The 16,676-nt window shown below is 44.7% G+C and overlaps 1 protein-coding gene across 2 annotated transcripts in view; it reads left to right on the top strand.

Annotated features, from left to right (window-relative positions):
• The window catches only part of barc (RRM1_TatSF1_like and RRM2_TatSF1_like domain-containing protein barc), a 42,824-nt gene that overhangs the window by 17,886 nt on the left and 8,262 nt on the right, over positions 1 to 16,676 (top strand). Inside the window, exons 5-6 of one of the 2 annotated variants that reach the window (XM_050172187.2) lie at positions 3,791 to 3,887; positions 9,736 to 9,825. In XM_050172187.2, the coding sequence (XP_050028144.1) occupies positions 3,791 to 3,887; positions 9,736 to 9,825 (187 nt within the window). The remainder of the gene's footprint in view (positions 1 to 3,790; positions 3,888 to 9,735; positions 9,826 to 16,676) is intronic. The other variant, XM_055066929.1, reaches the window with a different exon arrangement.

Here is a 16,676-nt window from a genome sequence, read left to right on the forward strand (position 1 = left end):
TGGTTTTGCTGGCTCGCGAAACTCGCGCAAACTGCATGTAGCAAAGAATTCAACTTCCACATGATGTTGCGGGATGTCCGAATGGTCTACTTTACTTGACCAAGCAGCAGCTGTAGTGGCGAATCCACCACGCTGTCTTGGCTCGGTACAGCCTTCTGTCAGGGGCCGTTTTACTCACCGACGGCAGCAAAGGGTGATGATGGTGCATGCAGTGTCACCACTCATGTGGTTGGGTGGTGGGAGATTTGAGTTTTGAAAAAGGTATTTGGACCCTTCAAATGCAATTTGCTCGTAAACTAAGTCTTTTCTTGGCACAACACAACAGGGTGCCTACCAACCGGGAAAACCGGGAATTCTCAGGGATTTTGAATAGTCCGGAAATACTCAAGGAATTTGTGCTTCTATCAGCGAGAATTATCTGTAATTTTATTGAAACGAAACGAAAGTCGCAGTACTGCTGGTTCGCGTAACAAAGAGGGATCGTAACAAATCGTCTTTTGACGCCGTCTCGTCGGCTGAAAGAGTTGCCAGTGTACAGTCAATGGCCGACTTTCTGGACGCCCGACTGCTCCGCGGCAGCATCACGTACCCCATTGTCAATGTCTAAGAACGTCTGAAATTTCGGACGCAAGAGCCCTTTGCCGTCCGATTTTCTGGATTTTCTGCCATGACTGCAGGTCCGTAACGGCATTAATCAAAGCCATCACTGTCGCCATTTTGATTACCTCGCCTCCGTGGTGAACGCTAGGCCTAGCTGCTTCAATGTTCATTATTAAGCTTCTTGCCATTCGGCACCATGTTCTTCATTGAAAGAATTCACCGCTGTAAGCAATGGTACCGGCTCCGTCTTTGTGGTCCTCACGATTGGCTTCGAAGCTCGGAAAGTATGGCGCGTTCCATAATGTCAGTTCCCAAAAGTCAGCTTTGCCTCAATACAGATGTGTTAACGCGGTGAAGCATAACAAGCGTGGGAAGGGGAAATTGTCACTGGACACAGTATCAATTCCTTAATTATACATGCGTCCATCCGCCATCTCCTGTCACAGTACAGGCACTGACGTGCCTAATAAGCGTGCTGGTAGGCCTTTTCGGATGTGCCTGTGGCGATTTCAGCCTTTAATGGCTGTAAAAGACATGCATTTATTTTTTCGGACTGCGACTGCCCGATTTTACAGACATTTTCACGGCCCTTAGGGAGTGTGAAAAATTGTACGTTGACTGTACAGCTGATGAAGAGGATGCTTCGAATGGTCCGGGGGGCGAACGTGTGGTGGAAGGAGGACGAGCACAGAAAAGACCTATGCATTGAGGAATGAACGGGAAAGGAAGCCGCTTTTTTCAAGGAGCTTGAGTGCAAAAAACAAAGTGTTGGCTGATGCCGGAATGCAGGCGTCCCTCATCCAAACCGAAATAAACTCTTTAAAGCAGTGAAATGCAGCACTGAGGCGTTGTGCATGAGCTGAGAGTATGTCAGGAGAGTTTAGGTTGACGCACCAGCTGTTGAGAATCTCATTTGTGACAAAGTTTGGGCCTCGCACCAATGAGCTTGCTATAAATTGATAAATGTAGCTCATATAACCTTCAGCCACGGCGTCCACATTTGTAGACGTGACCTGTTTTTGCCATTTCTGTGCAGTGATAGCAAGGAATAGAGCATGAACATTAAGCTTACGGCAAATTGAAGATTCTGATAACCTAAATTACTTTAATTTTGTTTCTGAGTGATGTGTATCGTTACAGAGTGTCGCTTTGGTGAAGGCACTACCATGTTTTATGTGACGTTTGATGTGGGGCATGTCGGTAGCAACCTTGAAATATATATCTTTTCTTCTTTCTTTAACTTTATTTAAGCTTGAGGCTAATGAATAACTTGTGCATGCAATTCGAGCAGGGGATTTAATCCTTTTTATGAAGCAACACAGCATGACTTCTTTACAATATTCAAATATTTAGTTACTCTGTAATTATAATGACTCATAATAAAATGCTCAAAGAGTCATTCTATCACCTTGATTTGCTTTCAGTGGAGTCTCAAGCACCACCAATGTTTCACACATATGTATCGACAGTCGATCATAATTCGTGACTGAAGTAGATATTCGAAAACATTTGTTTATTTATGCATCTTATTTTTATTCATATTTGAGAATGTTCCACTCGATTTGCAGTTAGGTTTACCATTTTTTTCAAAGATATTTTATTCGCTGTGCATTTTCCTAACCCCTTGCTTCAGATTTTTTAAAAATAAAATAAATGATACTCCCTACTATTCAAATTGGATTAAGTCGTTTTTTAGCATGCTTACTAGAGAGCGACAGCATCGGGCGGCATAATTTCAGCCTGTCTCGATGTAAAACAAAGTTCTGTGTCACTCAGGGAATTTTGCAAAGGTCCTCAGGGAAAACCTGGAAAACTTGGGGAATTTGGGAATGTCAACTTCATAGACACCCTGAACAAGCATTGTGAGGTTTCTGGAATGGTATTTAAACAGTCCATGATGACTAAGTATTTGTTTTTAATGTCCCTTTAAATAATGTGATTCACCGGGGCTGTCACAGTCGCACCGTCATACGGTGCGGCACCTGCTGAAACGGGATGTCATTGCTCTTGTCTTGGCTGCACTTCCACGCTGTTTAAATGTGGTTAGTATGGGAAGCATTTGTGCTCTTAGTGCTGCCCAAACAACTTCCTTTAAGGCACAGACTCATAGAGCTTTAGTTTGCTATTCTTAACTCATGGGCACCATTTCGGACCACCCATTGAGAGCATGTGCATACGAAAGGCTATTGTATCCTAAGTGGGGGAAAAAAAAAAGAAAAAAACTCTTTGTGCAGTATTGTGTTCGGCTGTTCTCAAACACTTTGCAACCTTATCTGGAGCCAGCACTCATGCTAGTCAGTCTTGTTACCTCAGCGATATCGGTGGTATTCGCTTCCATGGGTAGCCTCATCTCTGTATTGCACACTTTCCGCCGTCTTCTGGGCCAGATGACAATACGAAACTTGTCTGCCTATGCAGCCGTCAAATCGCAAGATACAAAAAAGGTAAACAAATTCCTCATCTTGCAAAACTCAGGCCCTTATTATCAGGCAGGTGTTAAGATGCAGCAATGAAAGAAACTCGAGGTTATCAGGCTGATCTTGAAATGCCAGCCTTGAATAGTGGGAAGTGTGCAGTTCACTACTTCCAAAATGTGTGCAAAATAAGTGCGGCAAGAATTCAAATTTGTGTCAGCCAATAGGAGCACTCCCTGAGCGCCATGTAACTGCAGTGACGAATCGCGATGCTAGTTTTCCATTTTCACATTCGCTTTTGTTGCTTTCATTTCTGCCTGGAGAAATACAGCCCTGCAGCTGTCTGAATCGGCAGTCTCTCGTGCACGGTGCCCTCCCATTTACAATGATAACAAGATGGCGGTGCTGCACCAATAGAAAGCCACATGCGCACTACCAGCTGTGCAATGACATCTCGCGAAGCCTGATTTTCTTCCCAATTTCGAAGGCAACGCACTAACAGAATGTAATTTTCTCAAATTCTGCTGTGCATTTCTTCTAAATATTTCGCTATGAAATAAAAGGAGCAAGTTGGCCATTTAGTTGCCACGTGTCCCCTTAATTTCAAGATTTTCTTTGCGCTCTTGGGTGATACGAATTTTGGAGAATATGAATTATTGTGCCATCCTGAAATATTTCTACTGCAGTTGTAAGCCTGTTCTAAGTCATTCGTAGTGCGATTCTCAAATTGGGTCCTTGTGAAGGTTATGTGTTTTCGTGCCTGTTTATGTATGCAGGTTGTTTGATTGGCGGCCGGAGAAGTTGCGGGGCATGCGAGACAAGCACGAATCCACCGTTGTCCTCAAGAACATGTTTGGCCCACAGGAGTTTGAGGCAAGTTCTCCTTGTGGACTCTTTGCATGTTTGCATCACAGTGCTTTAGCATTTACAGTCGCAGCTAGCTTAGTGCATGTGAAAGTGCGAATTAGAGTCATGTCTTCTCTCTTTCACTTCCCCATCCCATTTTCCACATGTAGGGTAGCAAACTGGACTCAGTTTGGTTAACCTCCCTCCGTTCTCTCTCTCTCTACAGTCGCTAACTGATCATTCGGACTTGATGGAAAGTCTTAATATAGTAATGCCTTGTTAACTCAAAGTAGTAAAAACCAAGAAAAATTTTAGGATAAGTGGATTTTCGAGATAAGGAAAGTTGCAGTCGATAGTTGCAGTTCATAAGCAATCACTACAGCTAGATGAAAGTACAGTCATGCCTGCACCAAATTTCCACCCCTGGTAAACAAAAAAGTAGATTGTGCTGCTATAGGTGAATAATCGCATGTTTCATAGCAACAGTCATTGTCTGACACTCTCATAACTGAATCATCACCCTCATTGGCGCAAACACCGACGGTGAAGTTGGTGCCACTTGAAATAGCTTGATGATAGTACTGTAAAACCTCGTTAATTCGACCCTTATTGATTGTAAAAACCTGATAATTCGGGCTTGCCCTTTGGTCCCAGCAGGTGTATGTATTATTTAATGGCATAAAACTCTCATTAATTCGTATAACCCTCGGAGTGCGGCGACTGCGCAGTGCGGCAAATACGTGAAGCAAAACACACAGTGCCGCGAGTGGCCAACTGAATCGAAGCTATGGAATCTGCATCAGCAGAGTCATCAGCGGAAACCGTGTGGGAACAACAGAAACACCGAACAATTCGTGTCTATTTGTGTATATATGCGTTTACCGCCGCAAATAACACTGTGTTGGTCGCACATGCCCTGCGTAGTTGCCATCCCTGATTCTGTCGATAACGATCATGCATGGTTTCGTCGGCGGTGGTAATGGCAAACAGTAGGTTTGTTTTGACTAAGTGTGCATGTTGGGCGTGTGCATTCATAATTGCTTGATCACCATTCGTGATTGCGTCAATAACAACTGTGGTTTTGGCGAGCAATATAGCGGCTCCACAGCCACTGTAGTCCTCCGTAAAGAAAACAGCAAAATCCCAATAAAGAAGGGCGTCAGGCAGGCAGATACGATCTCTCCAATGCTATTCGCAGCACGTTTACAGGCGGTATTCAGATACCTGGATTGGGAAGAATTGAGGATAAGAGTTAATGGAGAGTACCTTAGTAACTTGCGATTCGCTGATGATATTGCCTTGCTTAGTAACTCAGGGGACCAATTGCAATGCATGCTCACAGACCTGGACAGGCAAAGCAGAAGGGTGGATATAAAAATTAATCTGCAGAAAACTAAAGTAATGTTTAACAGTCTCGGAAGAGAACACCAGTTTATGATAGGTAGCGAGGCACTGGAAGTGGTAAGGGAATTCATCTACTTAGGGCAGGTAGTGACCGTGGATCCGGATCACGAGACTGAAATAATCCGAAGAATAAGAATGGGCTGGGGTGTGTTTGGCAGGCATTCTCAGATAATGAACAGCAGGTTGCCATTATCCCTCAAGAGAAAAGTGTATAACAGCTGTGTCTTACCAGTACTCACCCACGGGGCAGAAACCTGGAGGTTTACGAAAAGGGTTCTACTTAAATTGAGGACGACGCGACGAGCTATGGAACGAAGAATGATGGGTCTAATGTTAAGGGATAAGAAAAGAGCAGATTGGGTGAGGGAGCAAACGCGAGTTAATGACATCTTAGTTGAAATCAAGAAAAATAAATGGGCATGGGCTAGGCATGTAATGAGGAGGGAAGATAAGCAGTGGTCATTAAGGGTTACGGACTGGATTCCAAAGAAGGGAAGCGTAGCAGGGGGCGGCAGAAAGTTAGGTGGACGGATCAGATTAAGATGTTTGCAGGGACGACATCGCCACAATTAGTACATGAGCGGGGTAGTTGGAGAAGTATGGGAGAGGCCTTTGCCCTGCAGTGGGCGTAGCCAGGCTGATGATGATGATGATAGTTTTGTTTTGACTCGGTGCTTGCAATGTCTGCGTCTCTTCAGAGTTACGTGGTCACCATGTATGATTGCATCTATAACAACCGTAGTTTCTTCCATTACAGTTGCGGCAAGATGTGGTTTCGTTCCAACTCAGTGTGCGCATTGGCCACGTGCCTTTAGAACTGCGCAGTCACTATGTATGATCGTGTTGATAGCGACTGCAGTTTCGTCCGTAGCAGTTGCGGCGAGCAGTAGTTCTGTATTGACTCAGTGCAATGTCAGAAATAAGGTAGAAGCTCTTGAGGATGAAGACCAATTGTATTGCGACCTGCAGGATGGCATCAAATCCACAGCCACATCACAATAGTCGGACGATCTGTTGAAGTCATTGGCGAAAATAGTCACAGGCCTGCATGGCACACGCAGCATAGTTGCAGCGTAAGCTGGAGGAGTGGCTTCATAGGAGGTTCATTTTCAGCAGCACACACTAGAGGGTCTTTATATAGTTTTCACGAGAACGATCTGAACTGCCCGCCCGGTGTCGACGGCGAGCTGCGGCTTTGTGCTGCTCTCTGCGCAGTGGTCTGCTGAGCCCGACATTGCTTGGTTGCAGTCGTACCTATAGCTCTACTGCTATCTACGCTCTTTATACCGGACCCACGTACAACAGAATTTCGGATAACACAGACCATATTTCAGCCTTAGTTTGCTCTACCTATTTTGTTAATGCAAAGAAGTTTGCTTTTAATGGACAGCGCTACAACTGACTAGCAGCTAGAGCGGACGAAATTGGTGGCAATATTTTTCAAAATCGGGCATATACCGTATTTACTCGCATCTATCGCCGTATCTTGTAAGCGATTTGCGATGTGGACAAAGTTAAAAAAGCAATCTGCGATCTGGACAAAGTGCGGCCAGTGCCGGTTGCTTCGAATGTGCTGTGCTTTCGATGTTTAGTTCGCGTTGAAGTGAGAGACAGCATGAAGGTCAATTTGCTCCCTGCTGCTGCCACGCTTATCTTGCTTGATTTTCTATCGCAATCGATGCTTCGCCTTTTCGGCGAAGCTGCGAATATTTTTGTTTGTTTCTAATTTTGGAACTTCGTCACTCACTTTTTACAATAAAGTTGTTAGACATTGCGACAATAGTTTCTGAAGTGAGGCGTTCTGGATATTACGGACTTCGGATAAAACGGACATTCTATTGTGGGATTATCAAGGTCCGTTCTAACAACAGTCGACTGTATTCGCTTCTTCAGCAGCGTACCTTGCGAGGAGGCGCCAAAACGTGTACCAAAGAGTAAACACAAGTATCCAGATACGCAACGCACACATCCTGTCTCTTGACCCGTGGCAGAATAGGGTGCTGTTGTTGACGATGATGATTTATGAGCATCCCCTTTGAAACGGGTCGGTTATAAATGGTCACATGGCCTGCTTGATTTAATCAGGTGTGGTATATGTGCTTTTAATTCTAGTAGTTTTGTATACATCTTCTTAATCATCCTTTCCCTTTTCCTTTCTCAAACCTTTTCTATCTGCCGTAAAAACTGGACTATAGGTCGGACCGGAATATAGTTCGATCTCCCAATAATGAATTATAAAAATGAAAAAAATCTTTTTCAATGGCAAAAGTACCGAAAGACACCCTTACCTTGAAACAAATGTGACTGAGCCGGTTGCACAATGGTGACAGTATTTATTTAAACGCTGCTCGCATGTGCACCTGGCCAAGCTTTTAGCAGTATCGCACGACCATAGACCCGCGTGCTTGTCAGCACCTTATTAACGGCGCTGAGCGGCGAAACAAACGAGATACGCGCATGTGTACACATGTGCTTACTATCGCTATTTGGCCGCTTCGTGCCGTGATGATAAGGTGCCAACATGCGGGTCGATGGTCGCGCAATACTGTTAAAAATTGGCCGGGTGTACAGTACACAGAAGGGCACGAAGTGCGCAAGCGTTGCTGCGAATCAGAGTAACGCCTTTGACCTGAGTCGTCCGAACTAGAGTCAGATGACGAGTGCTTCTCGCTGCCCAGTCCATAGGCGCGCACGATCTCTACCGCTTTCAACTGGGTGCATTGGCAGTGACAGGCAGCGATCTTACACGCAGCTTCCAGACGAACTCCGCAACCTTGTCTCCCAGTTCTGCGGTCCGCGCTGTGATCCGTCCACGAAATGACGTTTCCTTTTGGTTGCTGCAAGTTGTAAATACGTTGCTTTTACCTCCGCCACTACCGAATGCTCTTTTCGGATACTCCAAATTTGCGCTGTGCTGCCAGGTTGCCGTGGGCTTCCGCGCACTCAATCGCCTTTTTCTTGAAGGCGATGGTGAATTGACGTCGGCTTCCGCTCATTTTGAAGCAAAATGTGAAAAAGCAGCCTTTAACCAATACAACTTTGCGACAATGGAAATGCGAAATGCCGGTGCCACAATGTTGCCACGCCGCACGGCTGCTGATGGCGATGACACTGGCGATGGCGGCTGTTTGCTTCGTCCGCCCATTGTTGCAAGACTTCCATAGGTTTTCCGCCAATGTCCGGTATGTAAGACGAGGGTCGACTTCTCGCAATGGTTTTTTGAAAAAAACGTTCGACCTATATTCCAGTTTTTACGGTACCTTGTACCGCTACCTATGCAACTGCTGCATGGGATGCCACCTGGTGTAAGAATACGCAACTGCAGTGCAAAGTGTGCACATATTGACGTATGGTAGCGTGCACGTCACATTGCGTGTCTCCTCCCTAGCTAGGACACAATTATAGGTCATGTTTTCACTGCAGACTAGCGAGCGCTGGCATGGCTCAGTGGTAGAGTTCACTCAGTCTGGGCCCACTGCTGACATTTGTGCAGCAAGCCTGGGTTCGATCCCGGTGCGAGCTGGTCTTTTTTCTGCTCACTCCGGGCGATAGCTGTCACAGGCACCGGCGGCGGCAGCAGACATCGCCTACCCAAACGGCTATTGTAATGAGCCCATAACAGCGTATGCTGTAAAATAATCGGGATATGCTTGCAATAGTAAGAAGCATCTCTACTCGGACGAAGATGCATGTCTTGCGCCGCGGCCAGACGGGTCGTGCTACGGAGGAAGTCACGAGACCCTTGCTGCTACAATTGCTAATAGGTCACGAGATAGCGAGAATTGCTGCTTTTGTGTTTAGTTTGTGCAGAATAGAAGCAAGGGTTGTGAATTTAAACTCAAACATGTTATATGCGCTTAACGGTGTCCTGGGATAACTAGATAATTCACAGAGTTTATATTTAGAGCTTAAAAGGGACAGTAAAGAGAAAAGCAATTTGAGGTGCATTACTATATTGCCCTTCTACAATACCAGAAAAAGCTACCCCTACTGCGAGACGACGCTTGATAAGCCAGAAAAGACGCGAGAACGAAACACAGGTGGTGACACTGCCACCTGCGCCAACTGGCCTGTGGCATCATGGATATTGACGTCTGCTGCGGCCTAGTTACCTTTTTATTGGTGAACACGGGCTACATTGTATCCTAAATGAGCCAGAAACAGAACTTAACAACTTTAGAGAACTTTCACATTGCCAAAACGGCACAAATGAGAGGAAACACTTTGACTTTCATGACAGTATACCGATGTGCCCGCCCTTGGGTTTTGTTGCAAGATTAAAAAACAAAATTATCTTTGCCCTTCATTTAAGGTGTACTGGAACCAAAACTATGGAACGGGAATATTGACTTGTCTTTCTTTGACGTTTTATATAATTTTTAGGATTTTCGTGCTTAATCTGTGCTTGGCAGAATTAAATTTATAGTCGAAATTTGTATTCCTTCGCACCTTGTCCCTCGGCCTTTTGCAGAAGGACCCCACCTTGATTCTGGAATACCAGAAGGACCTTAGGGAAGAGTGTGGCCAGTTTGGAGAGGTGAAGAAGGTGGTCGTGTATGATGTAAGTAAATACCTGAGAATTCTTATTGCAGATCGCTTGGCTACTTTGGCAAAATGCTGCAACTTCGGTCTCAAAGCTGCTTTGAAACCTCATCTTCGCTCTTTAGTGGCATTAGCTCTGTGTGATGCTGCACGTGACAACTGTATAAATACACCATGGTGGAACATTTTTGCGCTGCTCTATAGGAAGTTGAGTGAGAGAGCAGCTAATTCAAGAGTTGACAAGCCAAGGCCTAGAAAGGTGGTGTTCACAGTCTCTTACTGAATAAGGGAAACTTTAACCCTCTATAGGCGATTGTTGTTTATATGCATCAAACAAACAAATTGTTGTTCTCACATTATTTTGGTATTCAGTAGTTTTTGGCTAAATGTGTTTGGCTAACACTGAATCATAAGCAAATTGCATTCATTGTTTGTTGCACTAGAGCAGGAACAAAGGATGAGGAAAGAAAGTTTTACACACGACTCGCTTTGTTCTGAAAGTGTGGTCAGAGAAGAAAGACTAATGCAACATCCCCAGCTGGCAAAGGTATCACACAGGTCATCGTCATCATCAGCCTATCTTATGTCCACTGCATGACGAAGGCCTCAGGGGACATAATGGTGATGTAGGTGACAATACAATGGTACAATACAGATAGTCCTAATGGTGACATAAAGGTGATGTAGAGCAAATACAATGCTCACCTCTGTTTCACGTCCACCGAGAACTTTCCATACAAGTTCCACATGAGGCCAGTGGTGGCTCGGGGTGAAAGTCGCGTTCAGTGTTTTGCTTAATGTTGCCCACAGGCAACACCAAGCAAAACACTAGCAAAACACTAGCAGCTAACCTATTGCTAAATAATTTTCCGCAATATATTTTATTTTCTTTTTGGTGAATATCCTTATTCTCGGTGTATTTTGCACATTTGAACAAAAAATGAGCACTTCGGGGTATTTACAATAGAACCTCATTGATACGTTCTCGTCATGTACGTTTTCCTGGCACCAATGTTCGAAATCGAGGACACAAAGAATGACCCATAGAGTTGCGCTCATTCCTTATTGGTTCATACGATCCCGAAAATACTATTCTTCCACACCAACATTCAATGCGTTGCCAAACTGCAATCGCATGATATGTTTTCGGGCCGCTAAATCCCATCTAAAAAGGAAAATACACGAAGCCCGCATGATCGTGAACAGTATGTAGCTGCCCGTCACTGTAGCTTCACCACAATAAACAAAAATTCTGCAGTGGGCCAGATAGTTCAACATAATTGAAGGTACACTAAAGGCAAATACTAGGTCGACGTAGACTGTTTAAATACCATTCCAGATTCCTCGCAATGCTTGTTCCATGCCAAGAAAAGGCTTAGTTTACAAGAAAATTGCATCTGAAGGTTTGAATGCCTTTTTAGAAATTCAAATCTCCCGCCACCCAACCGGGAGAGTGGTGACGTTGCATAGGCCATAACCACCATTTGGTGCCGTCAGTGAGTAAAACCCCACCTGACAGACGGCGCTACAGAGCCAGGACAGAGTGGTGGATTCGCTGCTGCAGCTGCTTTTTGGTCAAGTGGTGTAGACCATTCGGGCATCCCGCGACATCACATGGAAGCTGAATTCTCTGCTACTTGCAGTTTGTGCGAGTTTTGCGAGCCAGCAAAACCAGCGCAGTACTACGCGATAGTGAAACGCAAAAGCGTGGGCGGCATGGAGTCGAGCGAAACCGAAACCTTTTAATCACCCACGTTGTTCTCAAGGGTAATTTCACTGAGTTCTTTTTTCTAAAAAATGAAATAGAACGGGACAAGTAGCATTTTATTTCGTCTTATAATACAAGGATGTTTTTTGCAACGAATATGTGAGTACCAGTGACAAAATTTAACTGTGGAGTGCTTTCGTCATCGGGCAAGTGCTTGAATGTCCCAGGGGAGTCTCTAACCATGTCCTGCATTTACCTTAATTTCTCGATTATTAAGCCTCTGTTCACGATAATATTGACGGCTTAAAGATTTTCGAGCACTAATCTATCACTTTAGCTTGACCTAATATTTGCCTTTAGTGTCCCTTTAACACTGTTGCGCAGAGCAACGAAGGGACATGACTTAAGCGAGAAAACAACACGACACCTGAACGCAAATTATCATCTGGTTTGCGCTGTAAACGGTCAACACCCATGCGTAGGGATGCTCTTCCCTGTCTACGTATGCCCTCTGTTGTCAGTGATTATGCTAATCTCTTTATTGCTGAGTGAAATAGATGGCGCGCTGACACATGAGCCCTGTGGGTCCATCTTGATGTTGTATGCTTCCACGACTTCTCTATTTCTTTGGTTCCTACTTTTCAGCAGAATCACCGTCTTGTGGGAGATAGCCTTGCACTTGCATGAAGCGCAAAGAGCGGCTAGGTGCTCTGGTGCATACGCACGGTCAAGAACAGTGTACAGCCGCCCATCTCACTTGAAAATGACGGTGCGGGCACAATTTCTTACTCCACTACAGTAAGACCGCGTTAAACCGTACCCGCTTAAACAGTAGTTTCATTTTAAAAGTAGTAAAGTCAAATCCCCAACTCGACAGCCATTGAACATAATGAGCTTTGTATCCGCATAAACGATACCAGCTTATTGCATACGTGTCGGTTAAGACCTAGTGTTTCCACTTTTTGTCACAAATCACGGCAGTGCGTTGTCCCCATCGGGCGGCCTGGCAGAACAAGCCTCAGAGATTGGAACAACGGCCTCCAAGCGCCCTGTTTGTGTGCGCATGAAGCCACATCAACATCGTTTAAGCGCCATGCCACAGAGGGTTGTCGCGTCATACTCGAATAAAAAACACCGAGTGCTCAGCATAGAAAAAAAATTTGACCTCGTTCGTGCTATGTTAAAGATTATGTGCACGCCAGCCAAGAAACCTGGTGGAGCTTATAACAGCGATACTACTGCCCTCTTTTGGCTGGCATTCCCCCGCTATAAGCTACGTCAATTAGAATGGGGAAGCTGGGAAGGGGCTGTGTATGCAAAATAATCCTATCGAGTCAAATTTGACTAGAATGCTTCAAAACGAAAGTGTTATTAATGAATCAAACTAATTTAAGTTGTTTCTGAAATAATCACTCAAGTTTTAAATATAAGCATTACTTTAAATCGTGCAGTAAAAGAAAAACTATTTGCTGGCTCTATTTGTTCCCAAAAATTGTGTCTGCTAAAAGCACATAAACCACCTGTGCGAGCAACTATTTGTGCAGATATCAGTTTTATGAAGAATTCATCATCATCATCGTTATCAGCCTGGTTACACCCACTGCAGGGCAAAGGCCTCTCCCATACTTCTCCAACTACCCCGGTCATGTACTAATTTTGGCCATGTTGTTCCTGCAAACTTCTTAATCTCATCCGCCCACCTAACTTTCTGCCACCCCCTGCTACGCTCCCCTTCCCTTGGAATTCAGTCTGTAACCCTTAATGACCATCGATTATCTTCCCTTCTCATTACACGCCCTACCCATGCCCATTTCATTTTCTTGATTTCAACTAAGATGTCATTAACGCGCGTTCGTTCCCTCACCCAATCTGCTCTTTTCTTATCCCTTAACGTTACACCTATCATTCTTCTTTCCATAGCTCGTTGCGTCGTCCTCAATTTAAGTAGAACCCTTTCGTAAGCCTCCAGGTTTCTGCCCCGTACGTGAGTACTGGCAAGACACAGCTGTTATACACTTTTCTCTTGAGGCATAATGGCAACCTGCTGTTCATGATCTGAGAATTCCTGCCAAACACACCCCAGCCCATTCTTATTCTTCGGATTATTTCAGTCTCATGATCCGGATCCGCGGTCACTACCTGCCCTAAGTAGATGAATTCCCTTACCACTCCCAGTGCCTCGCTACCTATCGTAAACTGGTGTTCTCTTCCGAGACTGTTAAACATTACTTTAGTTTTCTGCAGATTAATTTTTAGAACCACCCTTCTGCTTTGCCTCTCCAGGTCAGTGAGCATGCATTGCAATTGGTCCCCAGAGTTACTAAGCAAGGCAATATCATCAGCGAATTGCAAGTTACTAAGGTATTCTCCATTAACTCTTATCCCCAATTCTTCCCAATCCAGGTCTCTGAATACCTCCTGTAAACAAGCTGTAAATAGCATTGGAGAGATCATATCTGCCTGCCTGCCGCCTTTATTTATTGGTATTTTCTTGCTTTCTTTATGGAGGACTACGATGGCCGTGGAGCTGCTATAGATATCTTTCACTATTTTTACATAGGGCTCGTCTACACCCTGATGAAGAATTATGAAGAATTACTGATACTTTAAGTCTCAGAGGCTTGTATAATTTGGAGATAATGGTGTTCTGGCAACACAATAAGGAAATGGAAACTTGCCAATAGCATTTGAAAAGGTAAAGGAGGAGGGTGTGCCTAATCCATTTGGCTCTACTGTATTATTGGCCTACCTTTCTTTTTCACAGTGTGCTTCATTTTAAAGGTCACACTTATAGCATTAAATCTTCGTTTTGGGCAAGTTGGTGCATACTTGATTTGAAAATTATAACAGCGCAAACACATGGAACCACAAAGGAACAAGGACGAGACACAGCGCTTGAGTCTCATCCTTGTTCCTTTGTGGCTGCATGCACTTGTGCTGTTTAATTTTCAAAAACATTTATAACAAGGAGATCACACTGAAGGTTCTCAAAACACCTTCGAAGTCGTCACGTAACCCGTCTAGGTGGTTCCATGCTTTTCTAAGCGATTACTAATGTTCACTTCGAGCACGTTTTAGGACATTACTGCTTCATTGCAGTCCATATTGAGAACACTGATGAAGGAGGTGTGTCATTTTTAGTGTTTGATGTTATGAGCCGGCAACCACTTACTGTTTTCATGTGGCTTGCCCACTGTAATAGTTCAGATAATATGGTTTGCAATTTCTTTCATAAACCTGCTCCTAAAGTACATTTCACTCCTCTAAAAGCTGCTCCGAAATGGCATGGGCCAGTAGCATCACTGTGAATTGAGAGGTAGAATAATCTAACAGCTTCTTACCATCATGGGTAGATGAGAGAAACAGGCTTCTTTTAGCACATTTCTAGCTGGCACACTACTCTTCTTTTTTCCTTAATATTCTGCAATTGAAAGCAAAGGTACTCTGGTTCAAAGTGTTTCTAAACAGAATAAGGCTAGTGGAGCTTCTTATGTTACAGTCTGTAATGAGCCAGGGGATGGCTGGTATTCAAAGTTTGAAAGTTTTGAACAGATTTCCGTCTCCATCTTTTTTTTTAAGGAGATGCACTGTAATCAAAACACGTGGAGTTTGTAGTTGTACTGAGGTCATCAGGCAAAAAATTCTCAGAAAATGCAAGCTGTAGAAGTACTTTCCCATGAAAAGTACTTCAATGCATTCAGTGGAAGCGTAGTTATTGGCAGTTAAGATCGCCTATGCTCCCCTCACAGTGCTCCTGCTCCTTCTTCGATGCCTCGCACTGCGAAGGCCATGGTAGAGTGGGGCGTGCTCACAATGCTCTGCCTGCTGAATGTCACTATGGTGCGCAGTTCAAATGTGCTTTTGGCACCTGCGACATACCAAGCTCTGAGGCTATCCTTCAACTTACGGTAGACTTCACGGTGTCTCATCTTTTTGCTTTGCTATAGTGTACTAGGTAGTTATGTGCTGTTTTCTCGCACCAAGTGACAAATAGCAAATTTTTTTCCCCCTTATCTCCACAGCAGTCACACAATTTGGGAGGTTTGAATGAAGCATGTTTACGTTCACTTGTAACGAGCTTCAACCATGATGGTGGCACACTTCGAAGATGAGCAGCTTGGGAAGCAGATGACCTGTTCCAGTTGGATGTTGTTGCACAAGCAGGCTCACCACACACCTGGAGCCACATCGCCCACAGATACAACTCGGAGCATGTGGTTGTCCTCAGCGAACCGCATGTTCATTGAGCGGGCTCGTTGCCACAACCATGGTATCTACGTTATGTAGCAGTTACAGCTATATGCAACTGTAGTGGATTTGCTATGTGCACAACAGAGCTGGAGTGTGGGTTCACTCTCACGGGCTCCAGTCTAGTCGTGCTTTGGGGTACAGACTGGCTTTGTCTTGCACCAGCTTGACTTAAAGATAGTAGTGACATTCAAATTGCGCATTCAGAAGCGCTGTTACTAGCTCAGTACAAAGCGATGTCTGTCAAGGCATCTGGCCAGGAGCTGCCAGGAGTGAGCGCTTGCTGACAACCATACGTGTGGTCTGACCTTAAGTTTTGCATGGTTTGAGGCTAGTTTAGTGTTCACACAGGGTGTGTACCAACCGGGAAAACCGGGAATTCCCAGGGAAATTGAATAGTCTGGAAAACTCAGTGAATTTGCGCTTCTATCAGGGAAAATTAGCTGTAACTTTATTGAAAGGGAATGAAAGTCGTGTTAGTGCTGGCTCCAGTAACAGAGGAATCACAACGAATCGTCATTGACGCCATGTCATCGGCACAATGTATTGCCAGAGTAGTTAACGACCGATTTTCCAGACGCCCGATTTTTCGGTCATGCCCGATAATTCGCACGGCATTGCGGCACCACCACGTACTCCATATAGTCAATGTATATTGCCCTAACTGCAGGTCTGAAATGGCATTATTCAAAGCCGCCGCCATTTTGATTATCTCGCCGCCTCGAACCGGCACTCTCGCACACAGATCCGCTGGCAGCCGTAGCCACCACCGCGGCAACGTTAGGCCTAGCTGCTTCTACGTTTGCTGTTAAGCTTCTTGCCGTGCGGTGCCGTGTTTTTGATTGAAGGAATTCGCCGCTGTCAGCAATGGCACCGACTCCGCCTTTGTAATCCTCGCGATTGGCTTCGAAGCT

This window comes from Dermacentor andersoni, chromosome 6 (genome assembly GCF_023375885.2).
Source record: "Dermacentor andersoni chromosome 6, qqDerAnde1_hic_scaffold, whole genome shotgun sequence".
Classification (NCBI taxonomy): domain Eukaryota; kingdom Metazoa; phylum Arthropoda; class Arachnida; order Ixodida; family Ixodidae; genus Dermacentor; species Dermacentor andersoni.